Raw genomic sequence first — 20,038 nt, 5'->3', positions numbered from 1 at the left:
TTTTGAGTTTCTACAAATGTTGACAGAAATTTTAATTTCACGGTGTGTTACTTTGTCACCCTGTGTGTCTGGAGTTTATGTGGCAGAAAATTCAGACGGCTACAAAAGCAACCCTGGAAGAGGAGGAACCTGAAACCTAACCTGATGAGAGTCAGTGACACCAAACTGATCATCTTCCATCAGTGGAGCCAAGAATGTACCAGTGCTGTTGATTTATTCCATTATAGAGTTTGTTTTTAAACACTGAAGTGTTAACACTGGAAAATACTGCAAAATCAGTATTAATTCATACCCCACACACAGGATTTACAGTGCATCTGGAAAGTATTCACTTTTCTACATTTTAAGTTAAAGCCTTATTCCAAAATAGAGTAAATTCATTTTTTCCCCCTCAAAATTCTACATACAATACCCCATAATGACAACATGAATTTTTTTTAAGATGTCTGCAATATTAAAAATAAATAACATCTTTGTAAGTATCCACAGCCTTTGCCATGAAGCTCAAAACTGAGCTCAGGTGCCTCCTGTTTCCACTGATCATCACTGATACGTTTCTACAGTTTAACTGGAGTCCACCTGGGATAAATTCAGTTGATTGGACATGATTTGGAAAGACACACACCTGTCTACATGTAAGGTCCCACAGTTGACAGAGCACAAACCAAGCATGACTTCAAAGGAATTGTCTGTAGACCTCAGACAGGATTGTCTCAAGGCTCAAATCTTGGGAAGGGAACAGAAACATTTCTGCTGCCTTGAAGGTCCCAATGAGCACAGTGACCTCCATCATCCATAAATGGAAGAAGTTCTGATGCACCAGGATTCTTCCTAGAGCTGGACAACCCTCTAAACTATGGAATCATGGGAGAAGGATCTCAGTCAGGGAGGTGACCAAGAACCCGACGGTCCCTCTGTCAGAGATCCAGCCATGCCCTGGCTTATATGCAGTACAGACAATTGCTAAGGGCGGGGTCCATCTGAGGTGGGGGGGTGCCACAAATGAGGAGAAAAGAAAAAGTAAATTTTCACTATTCCAGTGGAAGGGAAAAAAATTCAAGGAGGAAAAACAGGACCACTTGAAGTACAGTAAAAATAAATTATTTTTCCGCTGCATTCCATCAGTGTTCATGTGGCTTCATTCAGGCTTTGAGGTTCACCTAAACTGATCTATAACAACCCAAAATAAACTGTGTTTGGTTGGGGGGGAACAGTTGGTTTTAGAGGCTTTTAAGCAGTTTCTCTCCGTCAGTTTGACACGCAGTGATCATCAATGACATTAGCTGTTTACATTTGTATTCAATCCAATTTCATGGGGGGGATAGAAATAGTAATAATAATAATGATGAAAAAACAAACAAACAAACCGCATCATAAAATGTCACTCATTTTGTGATGGAGCATAAAAAAAGTGTCAGATTGGAAACGTCACGTGGTTAAACAACGCTAAAGTTTTCCCTGCTTGTAATAGCAAAAATAAATAAATAACTAAATAAAAAGCTATAACATAGGTGTAAGCTTATTTGTTTATTTGCATTACTTAAAGTTCATGTTGTCTGCGTCTACTAACTACACACATCATTAACCCCCTCAAATCTGCCAGGGCTCCGGTGCCACCTTGTGGCAAAGTCTACATACAGTGCTGTAAAAATGTTTGTGCACCCTTGATCTTTACATGTTTGAATTTTTTCCGACACTATAAAACAAAAATTCAGTCTTTTTACATTAAAATTTCTAAAATGGTGTCCTGTTTTAAACTCACAGTGAAACATAATGTCTGCATCATGAATGAAAAGAAATAAACTAAAAGCCAAAATGTTGGTGTGAATACATTAGTGACCCCTTTAGTAGAACACGTACAAACCATCACTTTTACAGTCAGGGGATGGAGTGTGGAGTAGACAGTTCTCAAAATATGAGTGACCGTGCAAGAAGGAGACGAGTGAGGAAAGCCACCAAGACACCCAGACAACCCAGAGCAAGTTATCGGCTTTTATGGCTACAACTGAAGAAATTATGCATAGTGCAAGTTTTGTATTTTACAACCCCTGGCAATAATTATGGAATCACCGACCTCAGAGGATGTTTATTCAGTTGTTTAATTTTGTAGAAAAAAAGCAAATCACAGACATGACACTAAACTAAAGTCATTTCAAATAGCAACTTTCTGGCTTTAAGAAACACTATAAGAAATCAGGAAAAATAATTGTGGCAGTCAGTAACGGTTACTTTTTTAGACCAAGCAGAGGGAAAAAATATGGACTCACTCAATTCTGAGGAATAAATTATGGAATCACCCTGTAAATTTTCATCCCCAAAACTAACACCTGAATCAAATCAGATCTGCTCGTTAGTCTGCATCTAAAAAGGAGTGATCACACCTTGGAGAGCTGTTGCAACAAGTGGACTGACATGAATTATGGCTCCAACACGAGAGATGTCAATTGAAACAAAGGAGAGGATTATCAAACTCTTAAAAGAGGGTAAATCATCACGCAATGTTGCAAAAGATGTTGGTTGTTCACAGTCAGCTGTGTCTAAACTCTGGACCAAATACAAACAACATGGGAAGGTTGTTAAAGGCAAACATACTGGTAGACCAAGGAAGACAAAGCGTCAAGACGGAAAACTTAAAGCAATATGTCTCAAAAATCGAAAATGCACAACAAAACAAATGAACGAATGGGAGGAAACTGGAGTCAACGTCTGTGACCGAACTGTAAGAAACTGGCTAAAGGAAATGGGATTTACATACAGAAAAGCTAAACGAAAGCCATCATTAACACCTAAACAGAAAAAAAAACAAGGTTACAATGGGCTAAGGAAAAGCAATCATGGACTGTGGATGACTGGGTGAAAGTCATATTCAGTGATGAATCTCGAATCTGCATTGGGCAAGGTGATGATGCTGGAACTTTTGTTTGGTGCTGTTCCAATGAGATTTATAAAGATGACTGCCTGAAGAGAACATGTAAATTTCCACAGTCATTGATGATATGGGGTTGCATGTCAGGTAAAGGCACTGGGGAGATGGCTGTCATTACATCATCAATAAATGCACAAGTTTACGTTGATATTTTGGACACTTTTCTTAACCCATCAACTGAAAGGATGTTTGGGGATGATGAAATCATTTTTCAAGATGATAATGCATCTTGCCATAGAGCAAAAACTGTGAAAACATTCCTTGCAAAAAGACACATAGGGTCAATGTCATGGCCTGCAAATAGTCCGGATCTTAATCCAATTGAAAATCTTTGGTGAAAGTTGAAGAAAATGGTCCATGACAAGGCTCCAACCTGCAAAGCTGATCTGGCAACAGCAATCAGAGAAAGTTGGAGCCAGATTGATGAAGAGTACTGTTTGTCACTCATTAAGTCCATGCCTCAGAGACTGCAAGCTGTTATAAAAGCCAGAGGTGGTGCAACAAAATACTAGTGATGTGTTGGAGCGTTCTTTTGTTTTTCATGATTCCATAATTTTTTCCTCAGACTTGAGTGATTCCATATTTTTTTCCCTCTGCTTGGTCTAAAAAAGTAACCGTTACTGACTGCCACAATTTTTTTTTCGTGATTTCTTAGTGTTTCTTAAAGCCAGAAAGTTGCCATTTGAAATGACTTTAGTTTTGTGTCATGTCTGTGATCTGCTTTTTTTCTACAAAATTAAACAACTGAATGAACATCCTCCAAGGCCGGTGATTCCATAATTTTTGCCAGGGGTTGTACATCAGTTAACAGCTTCAAGATGAAGTGGGAAAGAGGTCACTAACATTCACACCATCATTTTGGCTTATAGATTTTTATTTCTTGTAATTCACACTTTTCACTGAGTTTAAGGGGCATCATTATAGAAATTTTAATACAAAAAGCCTGAATTTTTGATTTTTTTTTTTTTTTTTTTTTTGATATCTTAAAAAATTCAATCATGTAAAAGCTCAAGGGGATACAAATGTTTTCACAGAACTGTACTGCAGAAGAGGCACCTGATGGTGTCACGTTATTACTCCTCTTTTCAGATGCTCTTTTGAGGTATTTAAGCATAAACTATGTGGTCTCAAAACAACCCTCATAGGATGATGTCATAGATGGGTTTGCATTAGATGGGGGGCATTAAAAATCTTGCCTAGGGCACCAAATGGGATAGGGCCAGCAGTGGCTCCATTGCTCTGTGGTGAGTGCAGAACCTTCCAGAAGGTCAACCATCTCTGCAGCAATCCACCAATCAGGCCTGTATGGTAGAGCGGCCAGACGGAAGCCACTCCTTAGTAAAAGGCACATGGCAGCCCATCTGGAGTTTAATAAAAGGCACCTGAAGGACTATCAGATGTGGCGTGAATGCTTATGTACATGTGATTTCTTAGTTTTTTATTTTTTAAATTTGCAAAAATAGTCATTATGGGGTACTGTGTGTAGAATTTTGAGGAAAAATGAATTTACTCCAGTTTCCAGCATAAAGATGTGGAAAAAGTGAAGTGCTGTGAATACTTTCCGATGCACGGTACAATACCAGCCAAGGTCAGTGTTGTGTTGGTACCTGACACCCTTCTTGTTGGCCTCGTCGTGAGGACGGATGTAGTCCACTTTGACCTTGGTAATAACACACAGGTCAATGTTGCTGCCAGAGCCAAGATCGTTAAAAATGCCAGCAGCAATGGCATCGCGCACAAGCTGCTTAGCATCGTCCTCCTTTCAACAGACAGAACGGCAAAGAATAAAGAGTCAGATTTAATAATAAAAACCTGTAGAATCCAAAAAGGTACAATTCAACGCTGCTGCAAATAAAGAAATGAAGACTTTTGTTATTATCAGGACTGATGTTTTTCACCCCCAGCTAACAGTGAACTTCTTTTAAAAAAAAAAAAAAAAAAAAAAAATTTTTGCCTTTAACCAAAGATTACTAAACTACAAGAGCCATAATCATTTTCATATTTTTGGCTTCCCTCATCCTAATGGACATGATTTTAAAGGTAGAATCCAAACAGACCCAGTAATGGTGAGCTTAGATATTACATAAAAAAAGATATTGGTTCACATCCCACTTTAGTTATGCAGAAAAGTTAAATTAATTAAACTTATTTTATATGGCTCATCAATTAAATTTAGTGCAGAACTACAGTCAAACTTAGGCCCAGAGAAATACTGAGCTAAACATTTTAGTTGTTAAAATTATCATTTATCATTTTTATAGTATGAAAAATGTCTTCAAAAGTGGACCTTTAATCAAGGGGTGTTGTGGAGGGCACGTCTCCCCCACAGCACCCTCTTTCTGTCTGGATGCACCCCTGGTTTGTGGTCTCTGAGCAGGAACAATGAAGTAAAGTAAGTCAGTCCCTTCAGCTGCTCCCTTGTTTGCACTTGGGGTCACTGCAGCATATCCGAGGTGGATCTGTACATTGATTTGGTGCAAGTTTTACTCTGGATGCCCTTCCTGATCATACATGGAAAATGTGGTAGGGGTGGGGTTTGAACCAGGAACCTTCTGCACTGAACCCAAATGCAGAAACAATCAAGATTTATGCATCTTTATGTGGAAAGAGCAACCTGATTGAGAGGGAGGAAAGGTGGTTTTATGAGCGCCATGTCATCCTCGGGAGGAGATTTTAGAAGTATTTGGGTGGGGAGGTTAGTGTTTGTTATGTGTCAGGGGTCTAACTGTTTTTAGTTTAACCACAGCGAGGACACCCACAGAGACGCTCAGAGCAAACTCTGCTCTTTGCTTGCCGTGTTGTCACCGTACTGTGACTCAAACACACAGCAGGCCGGCCAACCGGCTGGCATCTGTATGTGCCACGGCAGATGCCAGTGTTTTTGGCACCTGCTGAGACAACACGCCACAGAAAAAGAAAACATGCCACTGCCACAAAATGTGTCTGCCCTCTGTCCTCCTTAAAGGACATGTCGCACTGAAATCATAACAATTTACATTTAGCCTGTTAGTGATCATCCGATGATCCACCGGGATTACTTTGTGCACGTCTGTGACCGGTTTCAAAGTATACAGCATTTGCAACAAACAGGTGATGTAGCTGCTACTTGTAGAAGCGTCGCAGCGTGCGCTTGAATGGAATGTAGCTGTTAACGTTAAGAACTGAGGCACAAATTCATTCCAAGGTTTACATAAGTGTGATGTCGTGTTCTGACGGCTTGTTTTTAAGTGAAAACTGTTCATTTTGATGCAGTCACAGTGAAAGCTGCAGCTCTGTGAAGGTTTCTGTGCACCTGCCACCATGAGCCATAAAAGCAGCCTGCGCCAGGTTCAGCTTTGTGCATGATTAATTGTTATCAACAAAAATCTAAAAAAAAAAAATACACCTGCTGCCAGGGGGGAGGATCATCTTGGACACATTCCTTTTCGCAGTGGAGGAGCAATGAGCAGCAGCGCACGCGCACACACACGCACGCACGCACACACACACACACACACCAGCTCACAGATTTCAACCGTTTTATACACAGAGCAGATTCTGATTATAATGGACAAAATTCGCTGGTCCACCTGAATCCATAGTGGACAAGCGAGTTTTACTGTATACCAACCTCCATATCAGGCTTGTAGCGGTCCTCAAACACCGCCATGGCAGCAAGCGAGCCAGAGCCTGCAATTAAACAGTTAATCAGGGTTCAGACGCACATTCTAAAACCTGGAACTTAACACTGTGGGGACACACACACACACTCACCCATGGTGACATAAGGCAGCTTGTCTGTGGAGCCGTGTGGGTAAATGCTGTAAAGATGAGGACCCAAACAGTCCACTCCACCCAGCACCAGAGCAGCACCAATGTAGCCCTGGTACCTGAAGACACAGAGCGCAGTATTCCCAAGTCACATCTGTGAAAAAAAAAAACTCAAACCAAATTCAAATGGCTGCAGTGACCAGTGAGAGGACACACCAGTGTGTCCGCATGTTTGGACACAAGCTAACATGTGTAAAGCCGCAGTAGACCATGTGAGGTGGACTGCAGCAAAGGTTAATAAATGCACTGCATTTATGTAGCACTTTTCCATGTGCATCAGACGCTCAAAGCACTTTACAATAATGCCTCACATTCACCCCAATGTCAGGCTGCTGCCATGCAAGGTGCTCACTACACACCGGGAGCAACTTAAGGACCTTGCCCCAGGGCCCTTAGTAATTTTCCAGTGAGGCAGGGATTTGAACCAAGGACTCTCTGGTCTCAAGCCCAACACCTCCCCTAGGTTCAGGTTCAAACGCGTGGTTTTACTTTAGAAAAACACAATGTCCGCTCCCAGACCATGAAAGGATTCAAAGTTTCATCTGACAGCTCATTACAAACTACTGACACCTACTGGTCAAACGGTACACGGCACAAATATATGACAAGCTGGAAGCCACAGCATGACATGTAAGACAAGCCGTATTAGTCAATACTGACTGTTTGTGAGATGATACATGAACACTGAGTGACGTGGTGCGATGACCGGGTGGTTTCCTCTTGTGATAACGGTCATTCCATAGTTCTTACCGGTGTTATAACACAGTTAACGGCTCATTACACTGCTGCCTGAAAGAAATTATGGTGCAAATGGGCTGTTACACTGGCTTTGAGGGTGTGTAGTGGGAAAATGATCCTTTCTCTACGTTGATTTTACCTGACGAACTGACACGTATTCAGGCAAAGATTTAACAAGCACCGATGCAGAGCTTTGGTTTGCTTTGACATCTATCCACGTGTGTTTGCTTCCTCTGTAGGTTATCCAGGTTCATTTATACCACCCGGCAGCCCGCGATTGGCTCTCGTAGCTCTGTAGTCACAACATGACCTGATGCTTCTGATTCACAAGCACAATTTATTCATCAACCTCTGTCAAAGACATTTAAAGATGTCAATCGTGACTCACTTTTCTGCTGATTAAAGTCGCTAACTGGGGCCTTTGTATATTGTAGCGGGCAAGAACTGAAAATCGTCTGCCATTTCACACCAGATAGTTTTTATTTGTTCCTTATTAACGTGCCGTTTTTGTGGGGCAGCGTGGACTGGGCCATTAAAATCTCCTGTTTCGCCGTTTCGTAAACTGGTTACAGTTCCTCATGCAAAGGTATATATGTGTATATATATATATATATATATATATATATACGTGTATATATATATATATATATATATATATATACATATATATGTGTATATATATATATATATATACACACACACACACACACACACACACACAATGAGGTAAAAAAGTATTTGATCCACTGTCGATTTTGCAAGTTTTCCCACCTACAAAGGATGGAGTGCTTTATAATTATTGTAGATATACTTCAACTGTGGGACAGAATCTAAAAAACAAAGAAAATCACATTGTATGATTTTCAATAATTTATTTGTATTTTATTGCATGAAATAAGTATGTGATCACCTACAACCATCAAGAATTCTGGCTCTCACAGACCTGTTAGTTTTTCTTTAAGAACTCCTCCTGTTCTGCACGCTTTACCTGTATTCATTGCACACAGGTAGAATTTATACACCATTTCTCTTCCTACTGACACCATGCTCCAACTTGAACCCACCACCGATGCTCCTGCTCTTACTTCCCTTCCACACACATTATGTCTACCTTCTTCCTCTCCATCAAATCAGCCGGCTCTCTTCCTGTACCAGTCATACTTCTAACATTCTAAGTCACGACTAACTTTCACCCTTCTACGAGGTCTGTTAGAAAACTATCCAACCTTTTTATTTTTTGCAAAAACCATATGGATTTGAATCACGTGTGATTACATCAGCCAAGCTTGAACCTTCGTGCGCATGCGTGAGTTTTTTCACGCCTGTCGGTTGCGTCATTCGCCTGTGAGCAGGCTTTGAGTGAGGAGTGGTTCACCCCCCTTGTCGGATTTTTATTGCAAGTAAAATGTCTGAACGTTTTGGAGCTTTGCTGCATCAAATTTTTCCAGAAACTGTGAGAGACAGCCAGGTGGACACCATTCAGAATATTCAGATGGCTTTCAGGGACGATTTTATGGGGATTTCAAAGATTAAGGAGTGTTACAGCTGGTTTAAAGACCGCCCACAGCGGCTGAGAGCGCGCCCCGCTCCGAGCGGCGATCGACAGGCTGAAACGACCAGATCATTTCCAAAGTGAAGGCTTTGTTGATCTGGGACGTCGTCTGACTACCACAGAAATGGCAGAAGACATGGACATCAGCACTTTTTTGGCAAATTCCACTGTTACTGGAGTTTTTGTCATGGAAAGAGGAGTGGAGGAATGCGCCACAGAGCCGCTAATGGCGTGGGACAAAAGCACCTCCGTGTTAGTCTCATAGGACGGCTTTCGGTGGCTTTTCAGTCGTGTGACTATCCGAGAAATTGTGGATGAGCTGGACATGCCAGAACATGTCCTGTGAGGCTTCATCACGGCGTTGCTTTGCGTCATGCGGCTCCGTCCCAACGCGCGAATTCCTCCGCACGTCTGTCTCAATTTGCCAAAAAAGTGCTGATGTCCACGTCTTCTGCAATTTCTCTGGTAGTCAGACGATGTCCCGGATCAACACAGCGTTCAGTTTGGAAATGAACGGCACATTCCACTGTTACAGGAGTTTTTGTCATGGAAAGAGGAGCGGAGGAATTCGCATGTCGGGACGGAGCTGCATGGTAAATGGACTGCATTTATATAGCGCTTTTCCATCTGTATCAGATGCTCAAAGCGCTTTACAACTATGCCTCACATTCACCCCGATGTCAGGGTGCTGCCATACAAGGCGCTCACTACACACCGGGAGCAATAGGGGATTAAAGGCCTTGCCCAAGGGCCCTTAGTAATTTTCCAGTCAGGTGGGGATTTGAACCCATGATCTTCTGGACTCAAGCCCAACACCTTAAGCACTAGACCATCACCTCCCCTATGGCATGGCGCAAAGAAACGCCATGACGAAGCCTCACAGGACATGTTCTCGCATGTCCAGCTCATCCACAATTTCTCGGATAGTCACACGACTGAAAAGCCACCGAAAGCCATCTGAAAGCCATCTGAAAGCCGTCCTGTGAGAGCAACACGGAGGTGCTTTTGTCCCGCGCCATTAGCAGCTCTGTGGCGCATTCCTCCGTTCCTCTTTCCATGACAAAAACTCCAGTAACGGTGGAATTTGCCGAAAAAGTGCTGATGTCCACGTCTTCTGCCATTTCTGTGGTAGTCAGACGACGTCCCGGATCAACAAAGCCTTCACTTTGGAATTGATCTGGTCGTTTCAGCCTGTCGATCGCCGCTCGGAGTGCGGCGCGCTCTCAGCCGCTGTGGGTGGTCTTTAAACCGGCTGTAACACTCCTTAATCTGTGTGATCCCCATAAAATCGTCCCTGAAAGCCATCTGAATTTTCCGAATGGTGTCCACCTGGAGGTCTCTCACAATTTCTGGAAAAATTTGATGCAGCAAAGCTCCAAATCGTTCAGACATTTTACTCGCAATAAAAATCCGACAAGGGGGGTGAACCACTGCTCACACAAAGCCTGCTCACAGGCGAATGACGCAACCGACAGGCGTGAAAAAACTCACGCATGCGCACGAAGGTTCAAGCTTGGCTGACGCAATCACACATGATTCAAATCCATATGGTTTTTGCAAAAAATAAAAAGGTCGGATAGTTTTCTAACAGACCTCATAGTTTTCCTCCTCCTCCTCCTCCTCCTCTTCGTCTTCTTCTTCTAGCAGTAACCCAACTTCCACTGGGACCCCGGTGGTGGTCGTTATTAACTTGGGCCTCTACAGATCGGTATAGAAATTCAATTTGTACTCTGCATGGTTAAGTTGGCTTGTTTTATGCAGGATGTCCTTCCTGATGCAGCCTGACTCATTTATCCGGGCGTGGGACCAGCACTCAGAGTGTACTGGCTGCACAACCCATGTGGCTGAGATTTGACAAACTTTAAAGTTAACGTCCCACCCCAAATTTCCACTTTGAATATTAGAAAAAACAAAAGCGACTTTGATTCAGCTGTAATCCTGGTACAATTTGGTTTGGGTGGGGGGGGGGGGGGGGGGAGGTCTTATTACTATGAACATGGATGCTTAGGAGAGGAAAAAAAAAAAAAAAAAGACAAAAATGCAGGGCTCCACATAGCCATTTGCCCGCTGGCCCAGCGCCGATTTGGCCCAGTTTCAGGCCACTATAGGTCAACACAATTTATCAAATGATGGCCCACTCGGGCCACTACAAAATATTCAAAATTCTATTTATTTTACCATATTTTGATGCAGCAAAGTCAAATTTCTTCGCATCTCCGTGTCATCAAACTTCACTGAGTCGACCATGTTTTGGGCTACTTCTTCTTTGTTTGTTTTGGTCTCGCACCACGGACCACATCTCGGGTTGGGTATCGTTAAGAAATTATTCGATCCACCGATATCTTTTTGCATAACGATTCCCTTATCGGTCCTTCAGAGCGGCCGTTGCTTTTGAGGGTCTTTGCCAGGAAAATGATGATTTCTCTACGTTGATTGCAGACCCTGCAGCGGTTCTGTAATCAACCGCTTCTGCAGCGCGGCTGCACTTTGAAGCGTGAACCAATGAAGCAATGGTTCGATCCACTGGGTCGTTGGACTTTTATCTTATCTTATCCCCGCTAAAGCCCTAAAGAGCATGTGCCTGTGAGTAACATATACCCTTTTATTTTAAACCGACCTGTTATGGTCTTCTGAAACAGTTGACAGATGTATTTTATAACTTAAAAACGGGACCAATGCTAACATGTTAGCATGTCTATGGCATTTTCAATGTTAAAGTTAGCATTAGCTGTTGGCATTTCAGATTGTTTGTGTGCATTTGTTTTCTGTATAATTAATGAGTCATAAAAGAGTCAAATGTATTAAAAATTGTAATATTTTTTAATGTATTTTTATTTATACATGAATAATAATAGTAATAACTCTTCAGAAGCGGCAAGTCCGCTTCTTAACTCCCCTCAAAGCCATTAAAATGTGTCAATTGTGACTGTGAGTCACTTTTGTGCAGATTAAAGTCGCAAAGAGGGATCTTGTCTTATGGCAGTCAAGAAACAAGAATTGTCCTCCGTTCCATTGGCACAGCTCCAAACGCTGCGTGGCTCTCTGCCGAGACAGTCTGGTCGGAATTAATAACTTCAAAACTAATTGCCACTTTAAATAAAATGACACCTCTTTACAAACGCTGTAATACAGAAAACTACAATCGACTAAAACTTTTTTCTTCCCAAAATGAGACGTCCTGCATTCATTATGACATGGACCTACATCTGTATTTTATATTTCTGACTGTGAGTTAGCCAACTCTGAGGGTTGCTTAAAAATGCCCTCTAAATTTTATGGGAGTCACTATTTATTTATTTTTTACACTTGAGAATGCCCTCTGATAAATTCTATGTTTTTGTTAACTTCATGGTCCATAGACTATTTTATGTTTTTTTCTGGATTGTTTATATTATATAGGCAGTTTTATTTGCAGGATTTCAAGGTGGAAGACCATGAACTCTTGTGCACAAAACCATGGACCAGTGCTCCTACACTGTGGGCCACTAACTTCTAAATTCTACTGGCCCTGTGGACCAGTGGGGCAAAATGGTTTATGTCAAGCCCTGCAATGTGATTCATCTATAATATTCAAGACAGCAAAAGTTACCTTGGATGCTGTAGGTATCAACACAACACCACAATAGTTTACAAATATAGCTAAATCTAGGTGAAAACTTTATTTAGTTTGTTTTGTTTGATTGGGCTCAAAGACTACGCAATTAAAAATTCTAACTCTCAACTAACATGTTATAAATAACTTCATAACTGCCACCTCTAAGAATCTGAACCTGAATTTTTTTTATTTTATTTTCTACAAAAATGTATTTATTGATTTTCTTTTTCAACAGGGGTTTACACCCCCGCCCCCCGTGTGTAATTTGTTTCGCGTTTTTCAATACAAGATGTATTCCTCATGGAAAGAGGCTACATAGGAACTATTTAAGCTTGTATCAAAGATTCCGTAGATATGGCAGGCGATTTAACAGTTTAAGAAAAAAAAAAGAAAAAAAAAAGGCATGGCTACATACTAAAATGTGTGGTGGATGGTGCCATTGGTGGTAACGAACTTCAATGATTCGTGTTTTAATCCCTAAGCATTACATTTATCATACAACAATACCAAAAATCACAGAATTTACTTGTTTAAATGATATCAGCGTTAAATTATTGCCATACCTGTTTTTATCTTGGGTAATATTGGAAATAAACAATGAGAAACTGACAAGGTAGAAAATTTGTTGAACAATGCTATGAGATTTGGCGCGGGAAGCAGGCAGGAAATTGTGTGGAACATCGAGACGTTGCACATTTACTACCTTCACAAGAACGTACGGCGAAAAGCAATTCTGCGTGGAGAGTCGTTGTCACCCCTCCCTCACACTGCCTCCGGTGTTACCGTTGTGGGGTACGGACGCGGGCCCCACAGAGAATCCAGGTCATTAAAAAGATACAAACCACACAAACAGTGGCCACGGAGCTCTGCGGCTACGGTTACCGAGATCCTGCAGCGCTGCAGATATTTCCACAAGAAGTCTATCCTTGCGGGCTGCTGGAGCGCTCCGCATCAAAACAGAAGTGTTTCCATGCCCGCTCATGTAGAAATGTTTTCGAGCTGTCTCTGGACCTGTTGCCAGAGTTGGCCGCAGCTCCGCACAGCAGACCGGGGGATGGCGTGAGTGGCCCGCTGCGGCACTTACTAAACCCGCAGACTTGGTAAGCGCATCAGAGGCAGTGAGAGCGAGACCTCATTTTTCAACCAATGAGAATGCGCGTTGAACTGTTGTCCGTACACCAAAATGGCAGCCGCCTCCTCCGATAAACAACCACTTTATGATGATCAATTTCAAATTTTACGGCAAAATATTAGTTTGTCGATTTGAAGAAATAAAAGAATAATGTTCTGCCATTTCTTTCAGATGGCAAAAATTTACAAAAAGACAGAAAACCGTCCAAAGATGGCGAATAAGTATCCGTGTATGAAGAAAAATTTGCGTCTGGGGGCATTTATGGTACATACGTCACAGAGGTCACAAACAAGCTGCGTCAGGCCTAAATGGGCCGAAGGCTGCGTTTAATTAACCAACATGAACCTCCAGCGTTGGTCTGAGCGCTGCAGACTGACTGAAGTTACTACCCATCAACACATTAACAGATACTTGATAGTTTTCATTGGACCTATATAAAACTACCACAGAACAATGATCGGGGTCAAAGAAAGAAATCATCAGGAAGAATCTAGGTTAAAATTAGAGGTTATCTCATTAATAAAAGTGTTAATCTGACAGAAATAACTGGGACTGCAAAGTTTTTAGTGAAGGGTCTGTACAGATGCGAGCACGTGGCTGATGGGTGCAAAGATCCAACTTTAGGACCTTTTGGGAATCAAACCTGAATGTAAATTACTGCGCACAGTCACTGCTTTCAAAATGGGTTCCTATAGCGAAGAAGAAAAAAATTGAGGTAGAAGATACCTGAAGAGCATTTGCTTCAGCAGTCGATTGGCAGTGGCAACACGTGGCAGTCTGCCTGTGGAGAGGGAGTGGAGCTCCAAGTTGGATGAGATGATCTGAGTGGTCATCTCAGTATCTGCTGCTGTTCCTGCTCCACAGCAGCTGGAGGATGACAAAGCAGAAAACAGTATGTCAGTCGAAAAGCAGACGGTTTACAGTCTCAGTGAGCCACAGTTGTGCAATGCTACTGTGACCTGGAGACTTCAAAAGAACATCTGTACTCTTGTCACATCTCCTTACAGTGTGTTTGGAAAGTATTCACAGTGCTTCACTTTTTGCACATTTTGTTATTCTAAAAACATATTTTTAATATTTGCTGGAAGTAAATTGTTTATTGCTTTATACACGATTTGTACTGTTTGAAAATGAACCAAGTCTGTGAATTTTAAGAATTTGGATTGTAAAAATAGTGGATTTGTATGATCTCTATAGCCAGTATTATGAATAATTCTTATAGCTCTTTTCTGCATTACTGATAGTGATTGTGTTGTACCTTTATAAGTATTACCCCATACCTCTGCACAGTACTGTAAATATGGTAAAACCAGTGAGCAGTAAAGAATGCGGAGTGAGTTGTGGTCCAGAATATGTTTCGCTTTGTTTAGAACTGAAATACTTCTTGACAGTTTACTTTGTATATGTTTTATATGAGTCTTCCAGTTTATCTTATCATCTATTATCACCCCCAGAAACTTATTTTCATGTACCCTTTCAATATCTACCCCCTCGACTTGTAACTGAACCTCTATGTCTGTATTACAATAGCCAAATAACATGTATTTTGTTTTACTTAAGTTTAATGATAATTTGTTTCCGTCAAACCATATTTTCAATTTTCCCATTTCTATACTGATCCTCCTCAGTAACTCCTGCAAATCCCCCCCTGAACAAAAAATGCTTGTGTCATCTGCAAATAATACTAATTTTAATATTTTGGAAACATTGACAATATCATTTATATAAATTAGAAACAGTTTTGGACCCAATACTGACCCCTGTGGGACACCACAAGCATTGTCCAAGCATGATGATGTATATTCCCCCAACTTCACAAACTGTTTGTTACTTAAGTAGCTTCTCACCCAGTTCAACACCAACCCCCTAATCCCATACTGTTCAAGTTTACTGATTAATATGTCATGATTGATTGTATCAAAAGCCTTTTTAAGGTCTATAAATATTCCAATTGAATGTAATTTGTGGTCTACGGCGTTTGTAATCTCCTCAACTGATTCTATTAATGCAAGTGATGTTGAACTATGTGCTCTGAATCCATATTACTATCAGTAAGTAATTTATGTTTATTTATGAATTTGTCTAATCTATTATTGAATAACTTTTCTAATAATTTGGAAAATTGTGGAAGCAAAGAAACAGGTCTATAATTTGTGAAGTGGTGTCTATCCCCAGTCTTATACAGCGGCACAACCTTAGCTATTTTCATTTGATTGGGAAATTTACCGGTTTGAAATGATAAGTTACAGATGTATGTTAATGGTTCTACAATCCATTCAATGACCTGTTTTACCACCACCATATCAATTTCATTTAAATCGGTAGATGTTTTATATTTACAATTATTCACAATGTCTATAATTTCTTTTCCATCCACTGCTGTGAGGAACATTGAACAGGGATTTCTTTCTATGAGATTATTATCCCAATCCTCAGGTTGGGAATTTCTGCAAATCTTGGTCCAATATTTACAAAAAAATTATTAAAACCGTTGACTACCTCATCCTTATTTTCCTTCTTGACATTATTATCAATGAAATACTGAGGGTAACTCTGTTTTTTATTACCATTTTTGATAATGCTATTTAATATATCCCATATTCCTTTAATATTGTTTTTGTTATTATATAATATGTTACTATAATATTCCTTCCTACATACCCGTATAATATTAGTTAATCTATTTTTGTATTTCTTATATCTATTTTCTGCCTCTTTAGTCTATAGTTTTATGAATTCTCTATACAGTGTATTTTTCTTATTACATGTATTTCATAACCCTTTCGTCATCCATGGTCGAGCTTGGATTTTTTGTTTTCTGTAGTCTTGTTTAATTGGACAATTTTTATCATATAATGATGTAAATATTTGTAAAAAAGTTTCATATGCACTATCAACATCACTTTCACTGTATACCTTTTCCCTGTTTTGCTCCTGTAAATCCTTCTTTAGTGTGTTCATGTTTTCCTCTGTCCGCACTCACCTGTATTTTATTTTCTCCTCTGGCTGATTCCGCCGATGGTTTCTATTATAAACGATGAAAACTGGTAGATGATCACTAATGTCATTGATTAATAATCCACTCAGTGTTATTCTCAATATCATTGCTGAATATATTATCAATTAAGGTAGCACTATGGGATGTAATTCTGCTTGGCCTGGTGATTTTTGGATATAAACTCATACTGTACATTATACTGATAAATTCATCTGTTATTTTATGCTTATTTGGATTGAGCAGATCAATATTTAAGTCACCACAAATGAACACAGTTTTTTGATTAGTTTTTGAGAACATTTTTCCCATACAGTCAGTGAATGTTTCAATACTAGATCCTGGCGCTCTCTATATACAGCTGACTAATACATTTTTGCTTTTTTCTTCACATATTTCAATAGTTATACATTCTAATAAGTTATCAATCACAGTTGTCATATTGTCTACTATTTTATAATCCATGTTCTTATCCATATACACAGCCACTCCTCCTCCACTCTTATTCTTTCTGTTTACACAATTAAATTCATATCCATCCAGTTCAAAATCCATTCCTTTATCTTCATTGATCCATGTTTCTGATATAGCAATTATGTTAAATATTTTTTTAAATTGACTTAAATATTCTTTAATGTTGTTAAAGTTTGCATATAGACTTCTGCTATTGAAATGGATTATTGATAATTTGTTATCCGTTTTAATGATCCGATTAAACTGTTCATCTGTATAATACCAACAACTGTCATTGATATTTGAGAAGAAATTATTGTCCGGGTCTATATCGTGCTCCAAGTCCAGTACATTGTGGTCTGTGTATTTAAATGTTCTCAGTTCTACTTTTCCATGATCAGCAATCCTTGGAGTTATATCCTTCTTGTCTCCAGATGTAGATGATGTAGTAGATGAATAGGTTCCTCTGGTCTGTGTCATGGTGTTGTGATGTGTTTGTGTCCTCATACCTTATTGGTCATATTTGTCCAGATCCTCGATGTTCCTGATTACCATAACCTTCGCTTGTTCTGGTGTTCCGTTCAGTTTGATGAATGTTTTACAGTTGGATGTCCATGTCTGTTGAATTTTTCACTGCTTTTTTAAGAAATGAGCTTTCCTGGCGATGTCTGCGTTTCTTTTGGTCAGATGTTCATTGATGAATACGTTTGTTCCTTTGAGTTTCCGTCCCTGTTTTAACAATGCTATTTTATGTTTTCTGTTGACAAACCTCATTATAACTACTCGCTTGTCTCCATCCTCTCTCCTGGGCAGGGGGTGGCACGCTTCAATGTTATTACAGTCCATTTGAATACCTTTAGATTGCAGGAAGTCAGCCACCTGTTGTTCCACTGAGCTGGCCTCCTGCTCACTGGCCTCCCCTCCGCTGTCTTCTGACACCGCCCGTGCGTAGGATCGAGGTTTAATATGAATTCCTGTAATAATAACGTCGTTCATCCTTGTGTACTGTTCCAACTCCGCAACACGGTTCTCCAGGTACACCAGACGCCGGTCTTTCTTTGCATTCTGGATCCGGAGAGCCTTCACTTCTTCCACCAGCTCCATAATGGATTTCTGCTGCATTTTAACAACAGAGATTTCCTCAGACAAAAAGTCCAGGGACTTTTTGATATCGTCTCCCTCCTCCGCCGTCAGTGCCTTCTTCGGACCCATGGTCAGATAACTCCGCGCCGGTGGATGTGCGCTGACGCCTCGGGCTTCAGGTGGAGCCGCGCCGGTGGATGTGCGCTGACGCCTCGGGCCTCGGTAAAGGCGCGCTGGTGGAACTGCGCTGACGCCTCGGGCCTCGGTAAAGCCGCGCCGGTGGAACTCCGCTGACGCCTCGGGAGACATATATTTCCAAAACACTGTGGAAACAAAGTAAAGCCGCTGTGCTGCTTCAGTCCTCTAGTTTAACCAACTACGGAAGCCCAATGGTCCAAAATGGATGAAGATAGGTGCACCAAGCTTGTGGCATCATATTCAAGAAGACTAAGCTTTAATTGCTGCCAAAGGTGAATCAACAAAGTACTGAGCAAAGGGTGTGAACACTTAAGGCCATTTTTTAAATTTTGTTTTTCTAAATTGCAAAAAGTGACAACATGAAAAAAGTTTTTTTCTTTTTTTTTTAAAAGACTGTTATTATCAGTGATACCGGTAACGTGTTACTCTAATCTGACCACCGATTTTCCAGTAACAAGTACTCTATCTCGTTAATCTTTCCAAATTAGTAATCAGATCAAAGTTACTTGTCCAAATCACCGTACGTTACTATTATTTTTGTAATATGGGTCGATCGCAGCATTAAAACTGGCCCATGAGCAGGGTCGGCATTCGGTTGAACTGCTCATTTTAGGATCCACCCTGAAGTTGTCTCTTGTCCATCACTGCTGGTAACACTATGAATGCCTAGAAGCAAACCTGATTGGATTTTCAGAGTGCTGCCTGAGAACAGGCTCTAAAGATTCCTGTAACAGGCAGTCTTGCAGCTTTTTTTGTTTTAATACAAACTGTTTGCGCGTGATTCATGTTTTGATTTTTGCTTCACTTACTAAATGTTTGGAGAAATGTAATGGATCTTGGAGCAGTTTTTGTCTGCCACTATCATGCCCTCAGTTGCTCTGGTGTCAGCTCCAAGAACAACTCCGTCCTACAGAGGAAAAGACAAACATGGTTCACAGACGCAGAAATACTCTCAACAATGGCATTTCATTAACAGAGCCAATAATCAACATAGGGCTTGGACCAAAACAGCGTTTCCACTGACACTACGTAAACGCACACAAACCATATCCACAACCACTCAAGCAAAGAAGACCATGTTAGCAACAAGAGACAGCAGTCAGGTGGACAGCTGCCATTCATTTTCAATCAGAATGGACATTCAACAGCTGAGCAATGCAAAACAGCACCTACCAATCCAAGTGACAGCAGGGTGTCATATGTTGGTTGTGTGCCCTTAAAAAAAAAAAATTCAAAGATTGCAGACCTCGCCCCCCAGACAGCTGTAATTCTGTGTAAGTTTAATATGAGGCATCCAGTGGAACAAAGCACGGCATCCAGCTGGGAACACAGCGGGTGGAATCGTCACGACGATGTGCGTGCAAGTGTGCGGATCAAAGTGTGCAGGCACCTTAAGTCCTTTCAGCTGCTCTCATGTTTCCATTCAGGGTCGCCACAGCAAATCCGAGGTGGATCCACATTACATGGACAAATGTGGCAATGGAGGAGGTAAATTACTTGTAAAGGGATTCATGGATACAATGAGTACTGAAGGGTGTTCAAGCTTCTGAAGAATA

The 20,038-nt window shown here is 40.8% G+C and overlaps 1 protein-coding gene across 2 annotated transcripts in view; it reads right to left on the bottom strand.

Annotated features, from left to right (window-relative positions):
• psmb7 (proteasome 20S subunit beta 7) overlaps positions 1 to 20,038 on the bottom strand; it is a 47,489-nt gene that overhangs the window by 1,358 nt on the left and 26,093 nt on the right. For both annotated transcript variants that reach the window (XM_034192883.1, XM_034192882.1), the window contains 5 exons: positions 19,292 to 19,389; positions 14,480 to 14,620; positions 6,680 to 6,795; positions 6,537 to 6,595; positions 4,534 to 4,685 (listed from right to left, as the gene is read on the bottom strand). In XM_034192883.1, the coding sequence (XP_034048774.1) occupies positions 4,534 to 4,685; positions 6,537 to 6,595; positions 6,680 to 6,795; positions 14,480 to 14,620; positions 19,292 to 19,389 (566 nt within the window). The remainder of the gene's footprint in view (positions 1 to 4,533; positions 4,686 to 6,536; positions 6,596 to 6,679; positions 6,796 to 14,479; positions 14,621 to 19,291; positions 19,390 to 20,038) is intronic.

This window comes from Thalassophryne amazonica, chromosome 17 (genome assembly GCF_902500255.1).
Source record: "Thalassophryne amazonica chromosome 17, fThaAma1.1, whole genome shotgun sequence".
NCBI lineage: Eukaryota > Metazoa > Chordata > Actinopteri > Batrachoidiformes > Batrachoididae > Thalassophryne > Thalassophryne amazonica.
Note: the sequence above shows the minus strand (reverse complement) of the source record. Positions and strands in the feature narration are given on the sequence as shown.